General features: G+C 42.4%; 1 protein-coding gene across 11 annotated transcripts in view; it reads right to left on the bottom strand.

Moving 5' to 3' along the window:
* Positions 1-14921, bottom strand: part of frmd4a (FERM domain containing 4A) — a 104817-nt gene that overhangs the window by 30804 nt on the left and 59092 nt on the right. For 10 of the 11 annotated variants that reach the window (XM_044194814.1, XM_044194815.1, XM_044194813.1 and 7 more), the window contains exon 2: positions 2974-3039. In XM_044194814.1, coding sequence (XP_044050749.1) covers positions 2974-3039 — 66 coding nt within the window. Of the gene's footprint in view, positions 1-2973; positions 3040-5624; positions 6231-14921 lie in introns of those variants that run through there. The other variant, XM_044194816.1, reaches the window with a different exon arrangement.

Here is a 14921-nt window from a genome sequence, read left to right as displayed (position 1 = left end):
ATATAGTAAATGATATGGCACACTAAACACACACACACACACACACACACAATAATTGAGACACACAATCCAGACATATACAGACAAAGGAGACACATACTATATATACACACACACATATACAAACACACTATGGAGCCATCTGTCAGACTGTAAAGCTATTTGCTAGCTTAGGCAGTATCTACTACTACCACTACTAATAGACATTTAGCCTGTGCCTCCTCAGCAGCACAGGTAATTAACAGCACAAGAATTACAGGGAGGTGCAAGTGAGGAGGAGACATGCTAAAGCAAACCTCCAGACAAGTGACAAAACACACAACAGTAGCTCACTTGGCTGGCTGGCAGCAAGTCACGGTCCAATCTCTGCGAACAGCTAGCCAGGCCCTTGGCGCCTTCAGGATTGGTCAGATTTATGGGACGCTAACTGATTTATCAGTGGCAGTCCTTAAGAGTCCAAGGGTGGGTAAGGAAAAGGTTTTTAGGCACATGCCCTATAAGTTTTAATATTTTAACTAATACTTTGTATGCAAACTTATGCTGTAGCATCTTACCATCTTACAGTAAAACCCTGAAGTATCTCTTTATTAATGTAGAGTTCTTCACATAAACATCAGCATGGAAGAGCAACACTGTTATGCAACCTATTCACTCTTTAACCTACACCACTCTAGCCTTAGGGAGTGATAGCCATATATGACTGACATATTTTCAGCCAGTGGTGTATTTGGTGGTTAGCTTCAATCTTTACGGCCTGGTCAATAGGTGTTTAAGCCTTCTGGCACATCGTTCCCAGCCGATGAGGCGTTGCTCCATAAACAAACCACAGAGGGCACACAATCAAAGGTAGGAGGAATGGGATAAGGAAGAGGAAAAAGGTGAACAACACTTGTGGGATTAAACAGCTGGTCAATGTTACAAGTCAGTGACAGGAATGAGAGCCAACCTTTCAGCTTGGCATGCTACAGGAACTTAAATGAAAACCTCAGCAGGACAGAGTTGACCACACTGCTGTTAAATGATAAGTGAAGACATGAAATAGCCCAACGGAGTGTTTAATACTTGTGTACAGCCTTAACATTTAACACTGTTTTCTTTAACTGTTTGCACTGCTTATGAATTATGATCATCCCTTCAAGAAATACTTTTTTGCAAATGAGTGGAGGACCTGACTGCTCCATAGTTCACCGGAAAACTAAAAATAACATTGTAATTCTCTGTGGTCCTACTAACAACTTACTGGCCTACTGTACATCTGTCTAACAGAGAGAAGCGAGGACAGAGAGCAAGAGAAAAGGAAAGAAAGAATCCTGATTTATATGACAATAGTTTGTTAATAACATCCCCTCTTCCGGAGTTTTTGTAATGCCTTCTCTCTTGCTAATACCATTGCCAAACTGTAAAAATACCATTTGTCATTGTGTATATTATATGGTAAATATAATTTTCGCACTCACAACTTATCTTCATGTACCTGTAAAACTCTTTAGATAATTAGATTACTGTGATGTTTGTATTCAACTCTTCAACTCTCTTTTTGTTGATTTCCTTGTTATTTCCTTTCTTGATGGCCAAGAGGATGAAGTATGAGCGGAAGAAAGGATGGATGGATTACATATGGAGCTGCTGCAACTGTATTTGGAGATTTAAAAGGAGACAGAGCCCGGGAAAGGCAGGTGAAGGCAAGAAAGTAGCTGAGTGAGAAAAGAAGACATGAAGAGTGAAGAGTGGAAAGTCAGAGAGATGGAGAGAGAGAGAGAGAGAGAGAGAGAGAGAGAGAGAGAGAGAGAGAGAGAGAGAGAGAGAGCAGAAAGAAGTACCAATTTTAAAAGGAGGATCAGTTCTGGCAGAGTAATCAAATCAGAAAGTCAGCAGACCTAGCCTCGGCTCTCCCCTCCATTTTCTCCTCTCTATTCCCTCTCTCTCTTTAGTATCATCTCCCGTCTCCCCATTCCAAAGCTCCCATCTCACGTTTCTCTCTCCGTCTCAACCTCCTGAGTTTCTTTCAATCTTTCTATTCTCAACTTGCTCTTCTTCTCCTGTTCCAGGGCAATTACCTTCTTTTGTCTAACTATCTTTTTCCAGTGGAATTGGGTAATGGTCAGACTGAAAGAGGGCTGAGGGAAGTTAGGAAGAGTGGAAGGAGCTTCTAATGGAACTGCTTCAGACAAAGCCAAACCATCAGAGGGGTCTTACAGATGATCAAAGTGAATGTCATATACAATCAATGAAGAAAAAGAGGAAGTGAAGGGAGAAATGACTGTGCAGGGAGGGCCACACAATTTACAAACAACAAAAAATCCCTGCCTAATGAAATGTGTGTTAATGTGTGATTTTATAAAACTTCCATAACTAGGTTTAAGCCTGGGTATAGAACAGAAAGCAGACCAGAGCTGTGTTGTGGGTGCTGCTGATACCTTTGGTCATTACTGCAGAAAGGACTACTGGGAGGATTGAAGGCTGAAAGTAGGGGGAGGGGGGCAGCATGCTGCTTTGTTTTTCCAAGACGTTTGGAGGATAAGATGGAGCATTTGTAAATTTATATAAATTATAGTTTATATAAATAGATAGATGTTTTTGTTAGATGATTCTGGCATTCTGGGAGGGCAGTAGGGATGGGTGATGAAGAATGTGCAGTGAAGCATAAGTTTAAGGGAAGTAAGACTTTCTGTGTAGGACATCATTAGGACTGAATTTTGTATCAGGATGCATGGCTTCTACAGGAAGGGTAAATCAGGGCAGGGTCCGTGGCACACACGCTCATGTGTGATTTTGTGTGTGTGGAGAGATCAGGTGAGCATCAAGAAAGTGCAAAGTCACCTACTGCAGACCAAATTTCCCTTGGTCAGCAGTAATTGAGTCCCTCAGGACACCAGACATCACTTCTCCCTTGCTCTAAGGAAATGAGAGTCTACAAAGAGAGAGGGAAGAAAGGGAAGAAAGAGTGAGAGGGCGGAAGGAAGAGAGACTCACCTGTACAAGGAGCTCTAGCTTCCTGTCGTCCAGGAGATGGACCTGACATCGCCTCCCCTCTGTCATCTGAGAAGAAGAGACAAAAAAACAAGGGCCTTGTTAACATGCTTGTTTTTTAATTGGCTGCAGGTATTACATGTTATACTGATACAAATCAAAAGCAGACTTTTGTATAGGTCTCCACTGATGCCAAAGGTACGAAGAAAATTACTTTAATCTCCAAATAACAAACAAGAACATGATGCATCCCCACATCACTTAGTATGAGAGACATGTTGTATGGCAAGCTTGGAGTGTGCATGTGTGCTTGTTATCTCAGTGAAGTCTTAACTAGATCAGCGGAGCTAACTATACAATGGGCCAATAGAGACAACGTCCTGCGCTGCTCTCTTCCTTACGGACATTTCTAGCATTCCTCTTTGAGCAGGAAATCTATTATCCAACAGTGGACTAAAGTGACCAGAATGAGTGAGGCTGCCTGCTGACAATGTTCACTAGTGTTTGTCTGTGTTGTTGATATAACGTTTGCTGAATAGAGTTGCAAAAAACTGATAATATCCGTCTGCAAAGTTCAGGCGTAAACACTGAAGCAGGTGCAATGATGAAACAGTCGACTGTGGGAAATATGCGCCACATACACACGTTAGACCAAACATTTCACATGACAGACAAAGCAAACCAAGCGGTTTCTCCAGACCTCTCCGAAGGTTTGCTACTGCATGATAAAATTCAAATGAAAACAAGGGTTTAATAATTCACTGCAGAAATGAAATCAAACATTTCAAGAAAAGATGTACAAACTGTACCAGAGTATTCGGCATGTTAGTGTGCGTTTGTGTGTGTGTGTGTGTGTGCGCTGGTGTTTTCAGCACATGTGGAATTTCTCTACAATTTAACAGGAAGCGGGGACCCTGAGGAACACAAACACCCCCTGGCTCCTCCCACACTTCCCTCACATCTGGGAGACGGGGGGGATTTTGAGAAGAAGGAGTAGGGAGAAAAGGGGGAGAGACAACCTCATTGTCAATCATTTGATGAGAACTCCTTCCAAAACATAGATGCCATAAACATGAGCACAAGCGTAACCGGTTTGTAACTCTTCACCCTGAGGATCATATTGACCACCTGAGGCTCTTGCAATGTGGTAAGGGTGTGTCCACAACATGAGTACATATAACATACACCTATTTTCTCACCACTCATGCCAGCTTACACTGAGGTGGCAGGTTGGAGGTGAGAGTTTAGCAGAGAGATGAAGATACCAGAAAAAGAGAGAGGTAGAGGAGTGACAGAGTTGTGTCTCAACACTCATCTCTGTGTGAACTCTGCTGAATGCCTACTGGTGTGTGTGTGTGTGCGTGTGGCTTCTACCTACTTTTAAGGGTTTGGTTTACCCTCCCACTCACCATTGATCTACTGTGGTTTAGACTGAGTGCACCTGTGCACACAGTGACATCCATCCCCCCCCCCACACACATAATTACATCTTCCTACGTTGGCTTTTGTTTTCATCTCCCACCCCCCTGTCTTGGAGTTACATTGCCTTTCCAAAAACATTCCATGTTTATACTGTATATAGTGATTTTAATTACTACAATGACTACTTAGTAGTAGGTCAGTGGTGAAAACACGATTAATTTTAACCAAATATAGATAATAGAACAACCCTGAGATGTCATGGGGATCAAAAGTTGGTGCAAAGTTATTAGACTGTAAGCAAATATCTAGTGTCTGAAAACATTTTGCTAGTTAAACTAATCTTCTTTCTCCATTTTTGAGCCTGGACATGTGATAGAAGAGAGGACAAGACTACAGTATACTGACCAAACATCTTACTTTAGAATCTTGTCTGCAATACTTTCAACTGCAATGCAGAAAGTGTGTACACACACACAAGCACACACAGTCTCACTTGCACTCAGCTTGAGGCACCTGGGAATAGTACAAATCTTAACGTCAAGATAAAACAAATCACTGCCTTGAGGCTAAAATTAGGCAGCCCAATCTGGCAGAGACAGGAGCTTATTGCTTTTAGTCATAAACTTTGTGGTATTGGACACATGCTACTGAGTTTCTATCCACCATGAAACCAAATGCAATAAAGTTTCTATGAATAGCTTCTTGTCATTAAACAGGGTTGAGAAAATAGAAAATGTGGAATATTTCAACGTCATGTAACATTGCTGCACCACGAGACTGTTCAGTCAGGTAGTTCACATTATTTGCATCAAAGTGAGGAGTCTTTTTAACATGACAGAATCAGTGAATCTTGACGCTGACCTCTGATGTATGTTGTAATCATTACATTACAATGTAGTTCCACTGAGAGAAACATAGGCTAAAAACACGTTGTACTTTACATCACCTTGCCCTGGTGTGTGATTCATGCAGGTATGTAACGTTAATCCACCAACATTTCTGACACATTACTAGTCAGATTTGAATTGGCTAACCTCCATCCTCAGGCTTGACTCACTGGCAAGAAACGGTGAGATTAAAAGAGAGGAAAATGAGCAATGTATAAAGCAGCCATGTTCACAATGTTTCATTATTTCGCTGGAGCTGACACCAAAATTACAGAGGCACACACAGACAGTTGACAGTGATGATTGGTTAGTGCTTGCGACGGCAGTAACGTTATCAGTAGTTACCTTGCAAACAAACGCTCCCTGTGAGGCTCCCACACAAAAACCGGCTCCAAGAGGGAGAGGGGGAAAAAACCCAATTATTAATCCCAGAAAGAAACAAGTCGTGTTACGGCCAGAAAATCATCCAAAAACACCCCTTTTCCCGGCCGGCCAAGGGGAGGAGGCACAACAGCATCCATGTTAGTGACCATTAGTGACCGTTAATTACAAGCGACGCAGCTCACTGTATATTCCCTGTATCCTCCACTGAGCCGTTACCTCTCATATCCACGCCAGTCAAGCTAGAGATAACTCGGCGGTAACGTTAATTAACGGCGACCGTGGAGCGTTTTCCTAGGCTGGCTTCCCTCCCTCCTTCCGAAAGCAGAGCGCTTATCACTGGGCTAGTCCCGGTCGACCAACCCACCCCCCCCTTCGCTGCCGGCACCGTGAAATAACGGTGAGTGAACGTGCGGATAGCAGGAGACCGTACCAACGGTCAGCAACCGAGGGGGACGACCGGAAGAAATGGCCAATGGTCGAACGTATTCCGGACTGCCTTCACTTGCCAGCTATGTCTCGCGCTGTCATCGGAGTTGCTCCGAAAACACGGGAATAATGGAGGCTAGATGTGGTGGCGGGGGGCGGGGAGAGGAGGAGATGAGGGGAAATTTTCTGCAGCAGCTCACAGCCATGAGAAACTGCAGACCTCTCTCTCTCTCTGTGTGTGTGTGTGTGTGTGTGTGTGCGCGCGCGCTTAAACCCAAACAGACATCTGTGTCTGCAGAGCCCACCAGTAGTCTGCATTTAAAACAAGTGATGCACTGCTGATACATAACAATGAGCAGTGATCACAGTCAATGCAGGCTTTGTGTGTGTGTGTGTGTGTGTGTGTGTGTGGGGGGGGGGTGTTTCCCTTGAAAGATCCTGTCCTCATATGACTTATTACTTTGACAATACAGTTATGTGCCAAGCCTACAGCCTACCACGTGTATTTCTGATAGATATCTATAGGCCTAAAATGGTTAGATGATTCTGCAAAAAAGCAGGAGTTTCATTTAGATCTGTACATCGCTGGTTTGGTCTCTCTCTCCAGCTTGTCACTTCCTGTCTGTACTTTTAAAACACAGATCTCCTTGCTCTCAGGTTTGGCTTGCTTGAATGATTTCTGGCCTTCAGTCCACTGCAGCCGTTGGACTGACTCATTTTTTTTTTTTTTTTTGCATGATCTAAATTGGGCACTTGTGTTCACCTTACACAGCTGGAGCAGCAGCCGTTGAAACCACAAGTTGTTAACATAACAAAATCAGTCCAGTTTTTGGTTCCATAAATAGATACTAGTTTGTGCTGTGAAAGCAGGGCTAAGCCTATACCTACTGTCAATAAAGTCTTTGAATGACTCGGCAAGTGGTGGCTAGTCTGTTTTCTATTATTGTATTACAGCACGAGTAATCCCCGTGTTATGAAAACAATGTGAGGCCACAGGTAGCACATGTACAGTATGCATACATATGAAGTACACCTTCTGCTAAGCTGTCAGCATCAGGGATACTTGACCATTCGTTGATTATCTTATCTTTTCAGATAGACATTAAGCAATACAAAGATGCAATTAAATTAAATGTGCTTGGCTTGAACAGTTTTGTTGCTGCAAGCCCAAAATTCAGCTTAGTTTGCTGAATGTAGAAGGTCACATGAGAAACGAGGAGGTGTATCCTTTCCCCTCCTGCTGGATTTTTCTGTTTCTGGATATTTTTGGCCTGTTCCAGACACCGGAAACTGGCCTGTCCAACTTAAACATCTCCAGATGACTCTTTCTTTGGCTTTAATACATACACCCGTCCCTCCTTCGCTTTCTCCAGTCAAATACATATCTCCCTTTATTGGTTGCTTCCTCAGTTTGCTATCACAAGGACCCTGTTGTTTGACCAATGCAAGGGAGGGAGAGAGAAGGGGGCAATGCAGGCAGTGGGGGAATGGGGTGAAACTGACAAAGACAGAGAGCTGAACCTGAACACTTAAACTACAAGAGTTCATGAATTACTGTTTGGAATGGATGGGAGCAGCACCAGAGAAGCTGAATCAGAGGGGGGGGGCAGATTCAGAGAAAAAGCCGGGGAGGAAAAGGAAGGAAGAGAGGAAGCAAGGCAGGAAGGAACAATAACAAACTGCTGTGATTTAGTGAGCCTCTCTGTCCACTGCTCATGCCCCTTAACTTTCCTATACATGGTCACCTTTCAGTGACCTACAGAGAGTGTTGCCAAGAAGCACAAGGTGAGAAACACTTGCAGGTGTGACATATCTGGGCCCTGACAGAGCCTTGTTACAGAGCCAGTGGGCTTCTATTCTGGGCTGAGGTGTGGTTGTAACGAGGTGCTGATCTGGTGTATTTCTATGGAGTAGGGGTCCAAAAGGGAAAAATCTGGATGGGTGAGGTGGGTTTAACAGGCAGTGGGTATTAGAGTCAGGTTTTAGGGCCATGCAGGGGAACAGGGTCGATGGCCTGTGCTGGAAAAGGTAACCTATATTGGTGGAATGTGATATAAATGCTGAATGGTTAATTGAAGCAAGATGGAGAATCTCTTTAACCCTGACTGTGGGACGCTGCGGTAGGCAGTTAAGACACACACACACACACACACACACACACACACACACACACACACACACTCCATGCTCTCACTCTGTGTCTTGCTGCTCTGTCTGTCTTTGTCTGCGTCTCTCCCATATTTATGGAGACTAAACAAACACACACTCTTAAACACATCACTTTGAAAGCAAGCGTGGCCTGACACGAGCAGTCCAATGATGATTTATGATGCTGAGATCATTATAGCTGAATAGGCTTTATGGCTCGTCGTCACTTTTAATGTGGCAGTATCTGCATATGGTGCAGATTAGATTACAACACAAGATTCAGCAAAACACACTGTAGCTCTCAATACTCTACAGTTTCAGCTGAATGGGGTATTGAAAACCTGATGGAAAAATAATAGCAGGGCCAAATCCCGTCCTCTTCTCCATCTAGTACTTCATGTAGCGGCAGAGTGAGACGGAGCAGGGAGGGTCATGGAAAGGCAGCCAGGAATGTCAAGAGAAACGACTGACCGGGAGAGATCTGTTTTGTTTGTTCAAGTGTATATATATATATATATATATAGATATATATTTATATATATCTATATATATGTGTGTGTGGGTGTGTGTCTGTGAGCTCCACCCTCCCTGCCCGTGAGTGACTTTGGGACTGAAATGTGGTTCCAGTTAGGGTGTTTTTAAATCAGAAACACACTGGCACTTCAAACAAACTGGAGATATTTCTGTAGCCAACTCTGCTTTGTTCTCATTTTACTACAAAGCTCCATTCCCAGACTTTAACCAAAGTCATTTTTTTTCAGGAGATGTTTCCCCACGTCTTTACACAGAATCAAAACTTTCACTAAAACTGACAGATGGAGATGCTTATGAATTTCAAATACTACATAGGCACTTTTACTGGGAACATTGCTGTGAGGTGTTTCAGTTGGCACAATAAAGACATCAGAAATCATGCTTTATGGTAGACTTTGTGTGATCCAAACTTTAGTTGTGCTGAATCCACACAAATCCATCTCTGCCTCAGTTCAACTTCACTGCATCATAAGCATCCAGGGGAGCCTCAATCCCCAATGAATTACAAAGATTCAGGGATCGTCTTTTGGCTCATGATGAAAAGCCCCAGAAGACATACAAAAGTTGCTTCTTACATGTTCACCACACATCTATAGTTTGCTTTCAAACTATAGATTGCAACTATAGATAGAAACTATACATATATATATATATATACATATATATATATATATATAAATTCAGGCTAGTAGTGTCCTCTTTTAAATCTTGTCTGAAAACCTATTTTTATATAAAAAGCCTTCTTATAGTGAACATTTGATTTATTTTATTTTATTTCTACTTTATTTGATCTTTTTGCACTATTCCACCAGTCTTTGCTTACCTGTTATTATATTGCTATATAAAAGCACTGTGTAACCCTGCTTTCTTTTAATGTTTTAACTGTATGCCCTGTTTGTAAAGCACTTTGTAACTATGTTTTGAAAGGTGCTATATAAATAAAGTTATTAGTATTATTCTAAATAAATAATATAAATATAAACATGCAAAATATGAACCAATGGTTTGCACTTTGCAACAGAGAGAATGACTGTTGTGTGTTAGACAAAGAAAAATAAAAGGGGTGAAGATAACACAGGAAGGCAATGAGTTACCATTTTGTATTGGTACAGTAAAGTATACCTTGTAGTCATAACACTAACAACCTCACCTTGTTTCTGATACATTTCTGATGGTCTGAAATTCTTCTCTCCATTCTTTTCAGATTTCCCACTAGAAGGTCATATTGTCTGATCCTAAAATAATCAAATGCTTGTTTTGAATATCCAGCCCAACTAAGTCATTACTGAGTATTGGAGTGTCATGCTGTAAATTTGATCTATTTCTTAGCTGCTATTTTCCTAACTATTTTCCACTACATTTCCAAGCAAAAGACTGCTAATGGACCCGCCTGCTCTCTGTTAGCCCCTAGTTTCCACATCCTTCTTCTTTACTCATTTGTTTCCTTTCCTTTCTCTTCCTCTCCCAATCCATAATGTACTCTTCTGTTGCTTTCACTGATGCTAAAACTATGTGGTTGAAAAAAACTGGGTCAAAGAGATGTACATGTGTGCGCAGGCACTCATATAGAGCCTGAAGTTATATTTAATACAGAAAGCTCTAAAACAGGACCACAGCAAATGTCCAATCCAAGCAAAGTCTTTCATGGACACAAAGCGATGATACTGCGCCACAGTGTGTCAGTTTGAGAGCAAGTCACCACTGGCCACTTTTTGCATGCAGGTCATCCTTCTTGTATCCTTCTTTGCCCTTTACTGACACGAGTTGGACATTCCTTTAATTCCAGCTGAAAGGGAGCACTTGCTTGATAAAGCCATTATTACCAGTTGTGTGTGTTTGTGTGTATATCTTGGTGTGTGTGCCTCTGAAAACGTAGCTATACATCTGCTCTGTGTTTTGGATGAAATGGATCGGAGGTGATTCAGTAACTAAAGCAGCTTCTGAGGAAGGACAGAGGACAAAGCAACAGGGGCGAGAGGGGGAGCCAGAGCACCGACAGCCTTACAAGTAGAGCAGAGAGGCTCGGGACAAATAGGAACGAGTGATGTCATGTCTTTAGGACTTTTATCTCAATGAAACACAGTAGTGATCATGGAGGTTGATCTGCAAGGATCTAGGTTGTCAGTGTGTGTGTGCATTCACAGGGGAAGGATCTTTTACCCTACACCTCCTCTCTTCATCTATAATTTACACAGTGAGAAATTACCAAGTGACCCTGTGTTCACTAATACTGCCGACACTGCATGCAGAAAGACAAAGTGACGCAAAGCAGGGTACTTAGTTCTGCACTGCTAATAGTATCCTATACATAAATGTATACAGTATGTGTGTGTGTATTTGTATGTGCTCTCTTTTAGTGCCTGTAAACCCAGTGAACCTTGTTGATTGATGAATCTTCATCCATGACCTCTATTTATCTCTCTGTGGCTTCTTCAGTTTCTCTTTTGGTTTCTCATAAACAAATAAAACACACACACACACACACACACACACACACACACACACACACACACACAGCTCGTGGCCTAAACTAAAGGGCACTGTGTACTGCAGAGCGCTTGAACTCCAGTGGCCTCTATCTCCTGTCCTGTGACTGGATAGAATACCAAACACTCTAATCATTTAGCATGCTGAATATCAAACAGTCCTGTCTGCAGACTCCTATATGTGTGTGTGTGTGTGTGTGTGTGTGTGTGTGTGTGTGCGCGTGTGTGTGTGTATGTGTGTCACAGTCCTAATGTATTCTACAAGCCTATTAAACATGTATCCTGAGACCAGAACAGCAGGGGAGAGGAGAAAAGGGGTTTTGGATAAAAAGGGCTCTAATCCTCTCTGTTCTGTGCTAATTTTGCCCGTGTGTGTGTGTGTGTGTGTGTGTGTGTGTCCCTGTCCTACAGGGGCTCCAAAGACCCTCCAGGCTTATTAGGGAGACACAGAGCACACAGAACAGAGCAACATCATTCAAGGCACTGGCTTTACAGGAGCTCGGTAAGCTTCCATCCACATAATAACTCTTAGCTTTTAAAAGCACTTACTTTTTTAGTTGAGTGGCATGGACACGACCTGCACTGTCAAGCATGCACACACACACACACAGACGCACACATGCACATAAATGTTTGACAAGCCTCACTCCCCCCGTGCTCTCCAACCTAAGATGCAAACAAAAGTTGTCATGACAACTTTCTGGGAGATCTAGCTGTCTCCACCATGCACACTCGGCCAGAAATGTAGGGCACTTAGAGGAGGAGGCGCTGTAAGACAATGTTAAGACACTGTAGCAGGCAAAGGTATGACCCAGGGGTATAAACTTAAAGTAAAGGAAAGCAATGAACGTTTCCCCACACAAAGTGATTCAATCCAGCTGGGTATTAAAGACAAGGGAAGCCTTCACTCCATAAAGTCAACATACACTCACAATTTTAAAAAGACAGACTCCCCCCCGCACATAGGGTTTATGTGCAAGTATAGGGACAGATATATAGAAGAGGTACACAAATATACACTTCAACAGTCAAGACATTGAGGCAAGAAATGCACAGGGGAAGCGTCTGAAAAGGGTAAAGCAGACAGGTAGGACAGAAAGTGGGAATAAACTGGAGATGAAGCAGACAGACAAATAGAGGCAACATAATAAAGAAAACAGAAGCAATGGAAAGATAAGAGGAGACGGAGCGAACACGCTGCAGCCTCAGACCTTTCTCTCATCTTCCCCCAGGAGCTAGTCTGAGGTATTCTAATGACAAATAGAGGAGTGAAAAAGAGCTATATGCCCCTCCACAGGCTCTGTCCTCCAGCCTGTCTGGTCTGCCTCCACTGTGCTCCACAGTCGGGATTTATCATCCCTCCATAGCTTTGGCTCAATGTGACTGTGCTCCATTACTACACACTTGATTCCTCTGAGCCAGGGTAATGAAAAATGACCCAGCTCATCTGCAGGGAGAGCCCTTTGGCAAGTATGTGTGGTCTGTGTGTGTGTGTGTGTGCGCACGTGCAATTCCTCTTGTCCAAAGGGAATCCCGTCATTGTAAAAGTATTGAATGTCTTCCATTTGGCCATTTTGCCTCGGGGGGAGCCAGAATCCGAAGGTAGGAGGTGGAAAGCTTTTGCTCAATAAATAAAAACACCTGATCAGTCATGTGCCACAGTACCAGATGAGAATTGAGTTAATTTTTTAGCTTTAGTGGTTGAATTATTTGATGAAAGCTTGTGCTGTATGTCTTCCAAAACTTTGAAATTCATACACACACAAACACACACACACACACAAAACAATACAGGCAACATAGAGTTGTAGAGCCTATGCAAGCATGTGCACATCTTTCTGCAGTTTTGTGTGTCCAATTTATGCATGCATAACTTAGCATACAGGGGTACATACTTGAGAGAGACAGAGAGAGTTCGAAGGCATTTGCAGTATTAAAGGGCATACTATAAAAATGTATGAGAGCCAACAATGAGTCCTCCAGCTTTCAAATTTACCTCAAATGATGTAACTTATTAAACATAGTGGAGTGGCTGACCATGCCTCCCCAAAGGACCATGGTAAATCAATGACTAATCTCCACCTTGTCTGAAGATGTGTGCATTGTATTTTCCTCTCTCATTCAGCATTAATGTGACTAATACAGTAAGCTGTCCTGTTTCTACAAAGTGTGTTTATAGGGAAACATACTGTGATCAGATTATGGAGAGGAGGCTCTTGCTGTGAAGCTTTGAATATTTTGGTTCGGGGAAATGATTATATTTCCTCACTCATCTATAAAAGTTGACACACATACAAAACGTTAAACCTCTGTTCGGTAAACACATGTGGACACACTGTTAGAGGATATAATATCCATACAAACAGAGGATCTGAGAGTGGGAAGTCCCTGAGAGGGATTTCCTCAGATATTCACCAGATTCCCCTAGTAATCCTCTGGGATTACCATTCTATACTGAGGCCCTAACCTCTGAATTTAAAACATTATAAACCCTTACATCCCCATCACTTATGCCACAGTTAAACTTATCACTTCACTCAATAGAAGAGGACCACCTCCAAAAACCTTATCATGTTCGCTCTGGCCACTCAGTTGTGACTCTGGCCCCGACTCAGACACACTTAGAGGATTTAGAGGGATACCAGCCAGATTTATCAAGTAGGCCGCTGAACCGTGGCCCAATAAAACACCAGCAAGATATTGCAACCCGTGTGTTTTATCATGTTTAACATCTGAATAGTCTCCGTCATGGCAACTGATATCTCGGAAAGTGTTTTATTTGGAAATCCTTTTATATGAAATCAAAAGTAAAGCTTATATCATGTTTGTGTGTCATTCAACAATAATACGTGATTCCTCATGCAGCTTTTCTGGAAATGCCAAAGTAGAAATACCATCCTGTTTTTCATTCAATAATATGCCTTAAATCAGAGAATCAGATAAGTCCTTTGGGATGACTGTGTGGCACACGTGTGAGGAAGTGAGTGTGGAAGCATGCAAACGCCTGTAATTAATCAAGTGAGTGGCCATCCCATCAAGTAGTGTGCCATATTGTTACATTACTAGAGAAATTAGATTCTGGCATGGCTAAGAAGCTTATGGTGCACAGCAACTAGGTGACATGGTGCATGAGGGAGGAGGGGTGTCATGCTTTAAATGTTTAACATGTAACAAGACTGCAAATCACCAATGGACTCGTCAAGCACATTTCTATCAACAAAATATGAATGAATGACAAAATTTTCATCATGATTTATGATTTATGGAGTGGCTAAAAAAGTGTTTCCCATGGTTGAACTGATGATGAATCTCTACAGGAATCTTTTTCTTAAGTTCAGACATCAACAAGCCTTGCCCTCTTCTTTTTTCTCTTTCACACACGCATTTACACTCACACACTGGGTATTTGATAAACCTGGGAATGGAGCAATGGAAATGTTTTCCAGACGAACTATGCAAATAAGACCTAATCCCCAGGGAGACACTGTAAACGGCTTCAACCACCAACAGAATCTACAGAGGGGTGTTTGTGTGTGTGAGTGTGTGCGCCTATGCAGGGATATCAAACAAAACATGCCTCCAGCTATTTGCAAACAAATTAGAAAATGAGCCCCCCAAAAAATAAACAAAGCACTGGAAAAATTTGAGACAATGTCCGTTCTGG

The sequence above is a fragment of the Siniperca chuatsi genome, linkage group LG4 (assembly GCF_020085105.1).
Source record: "Siniperca chuatsi isolate FFG_IHB_CAS linkage group LG4, ASM2008510v1, whole genome shotgun sequence".
Lineage (NCBI taxonomy): Eukaryota > Metazoa > Chordata > Actinopteri > Centrarchiformes > Sinipercidae > Siniperca > Siniperca chuatsi.
The sequence above is the reverse complement of the archived record's forward strand: the minus strand, read 5'-3'. Positions and strand labels throughout refer to the sequence as shown.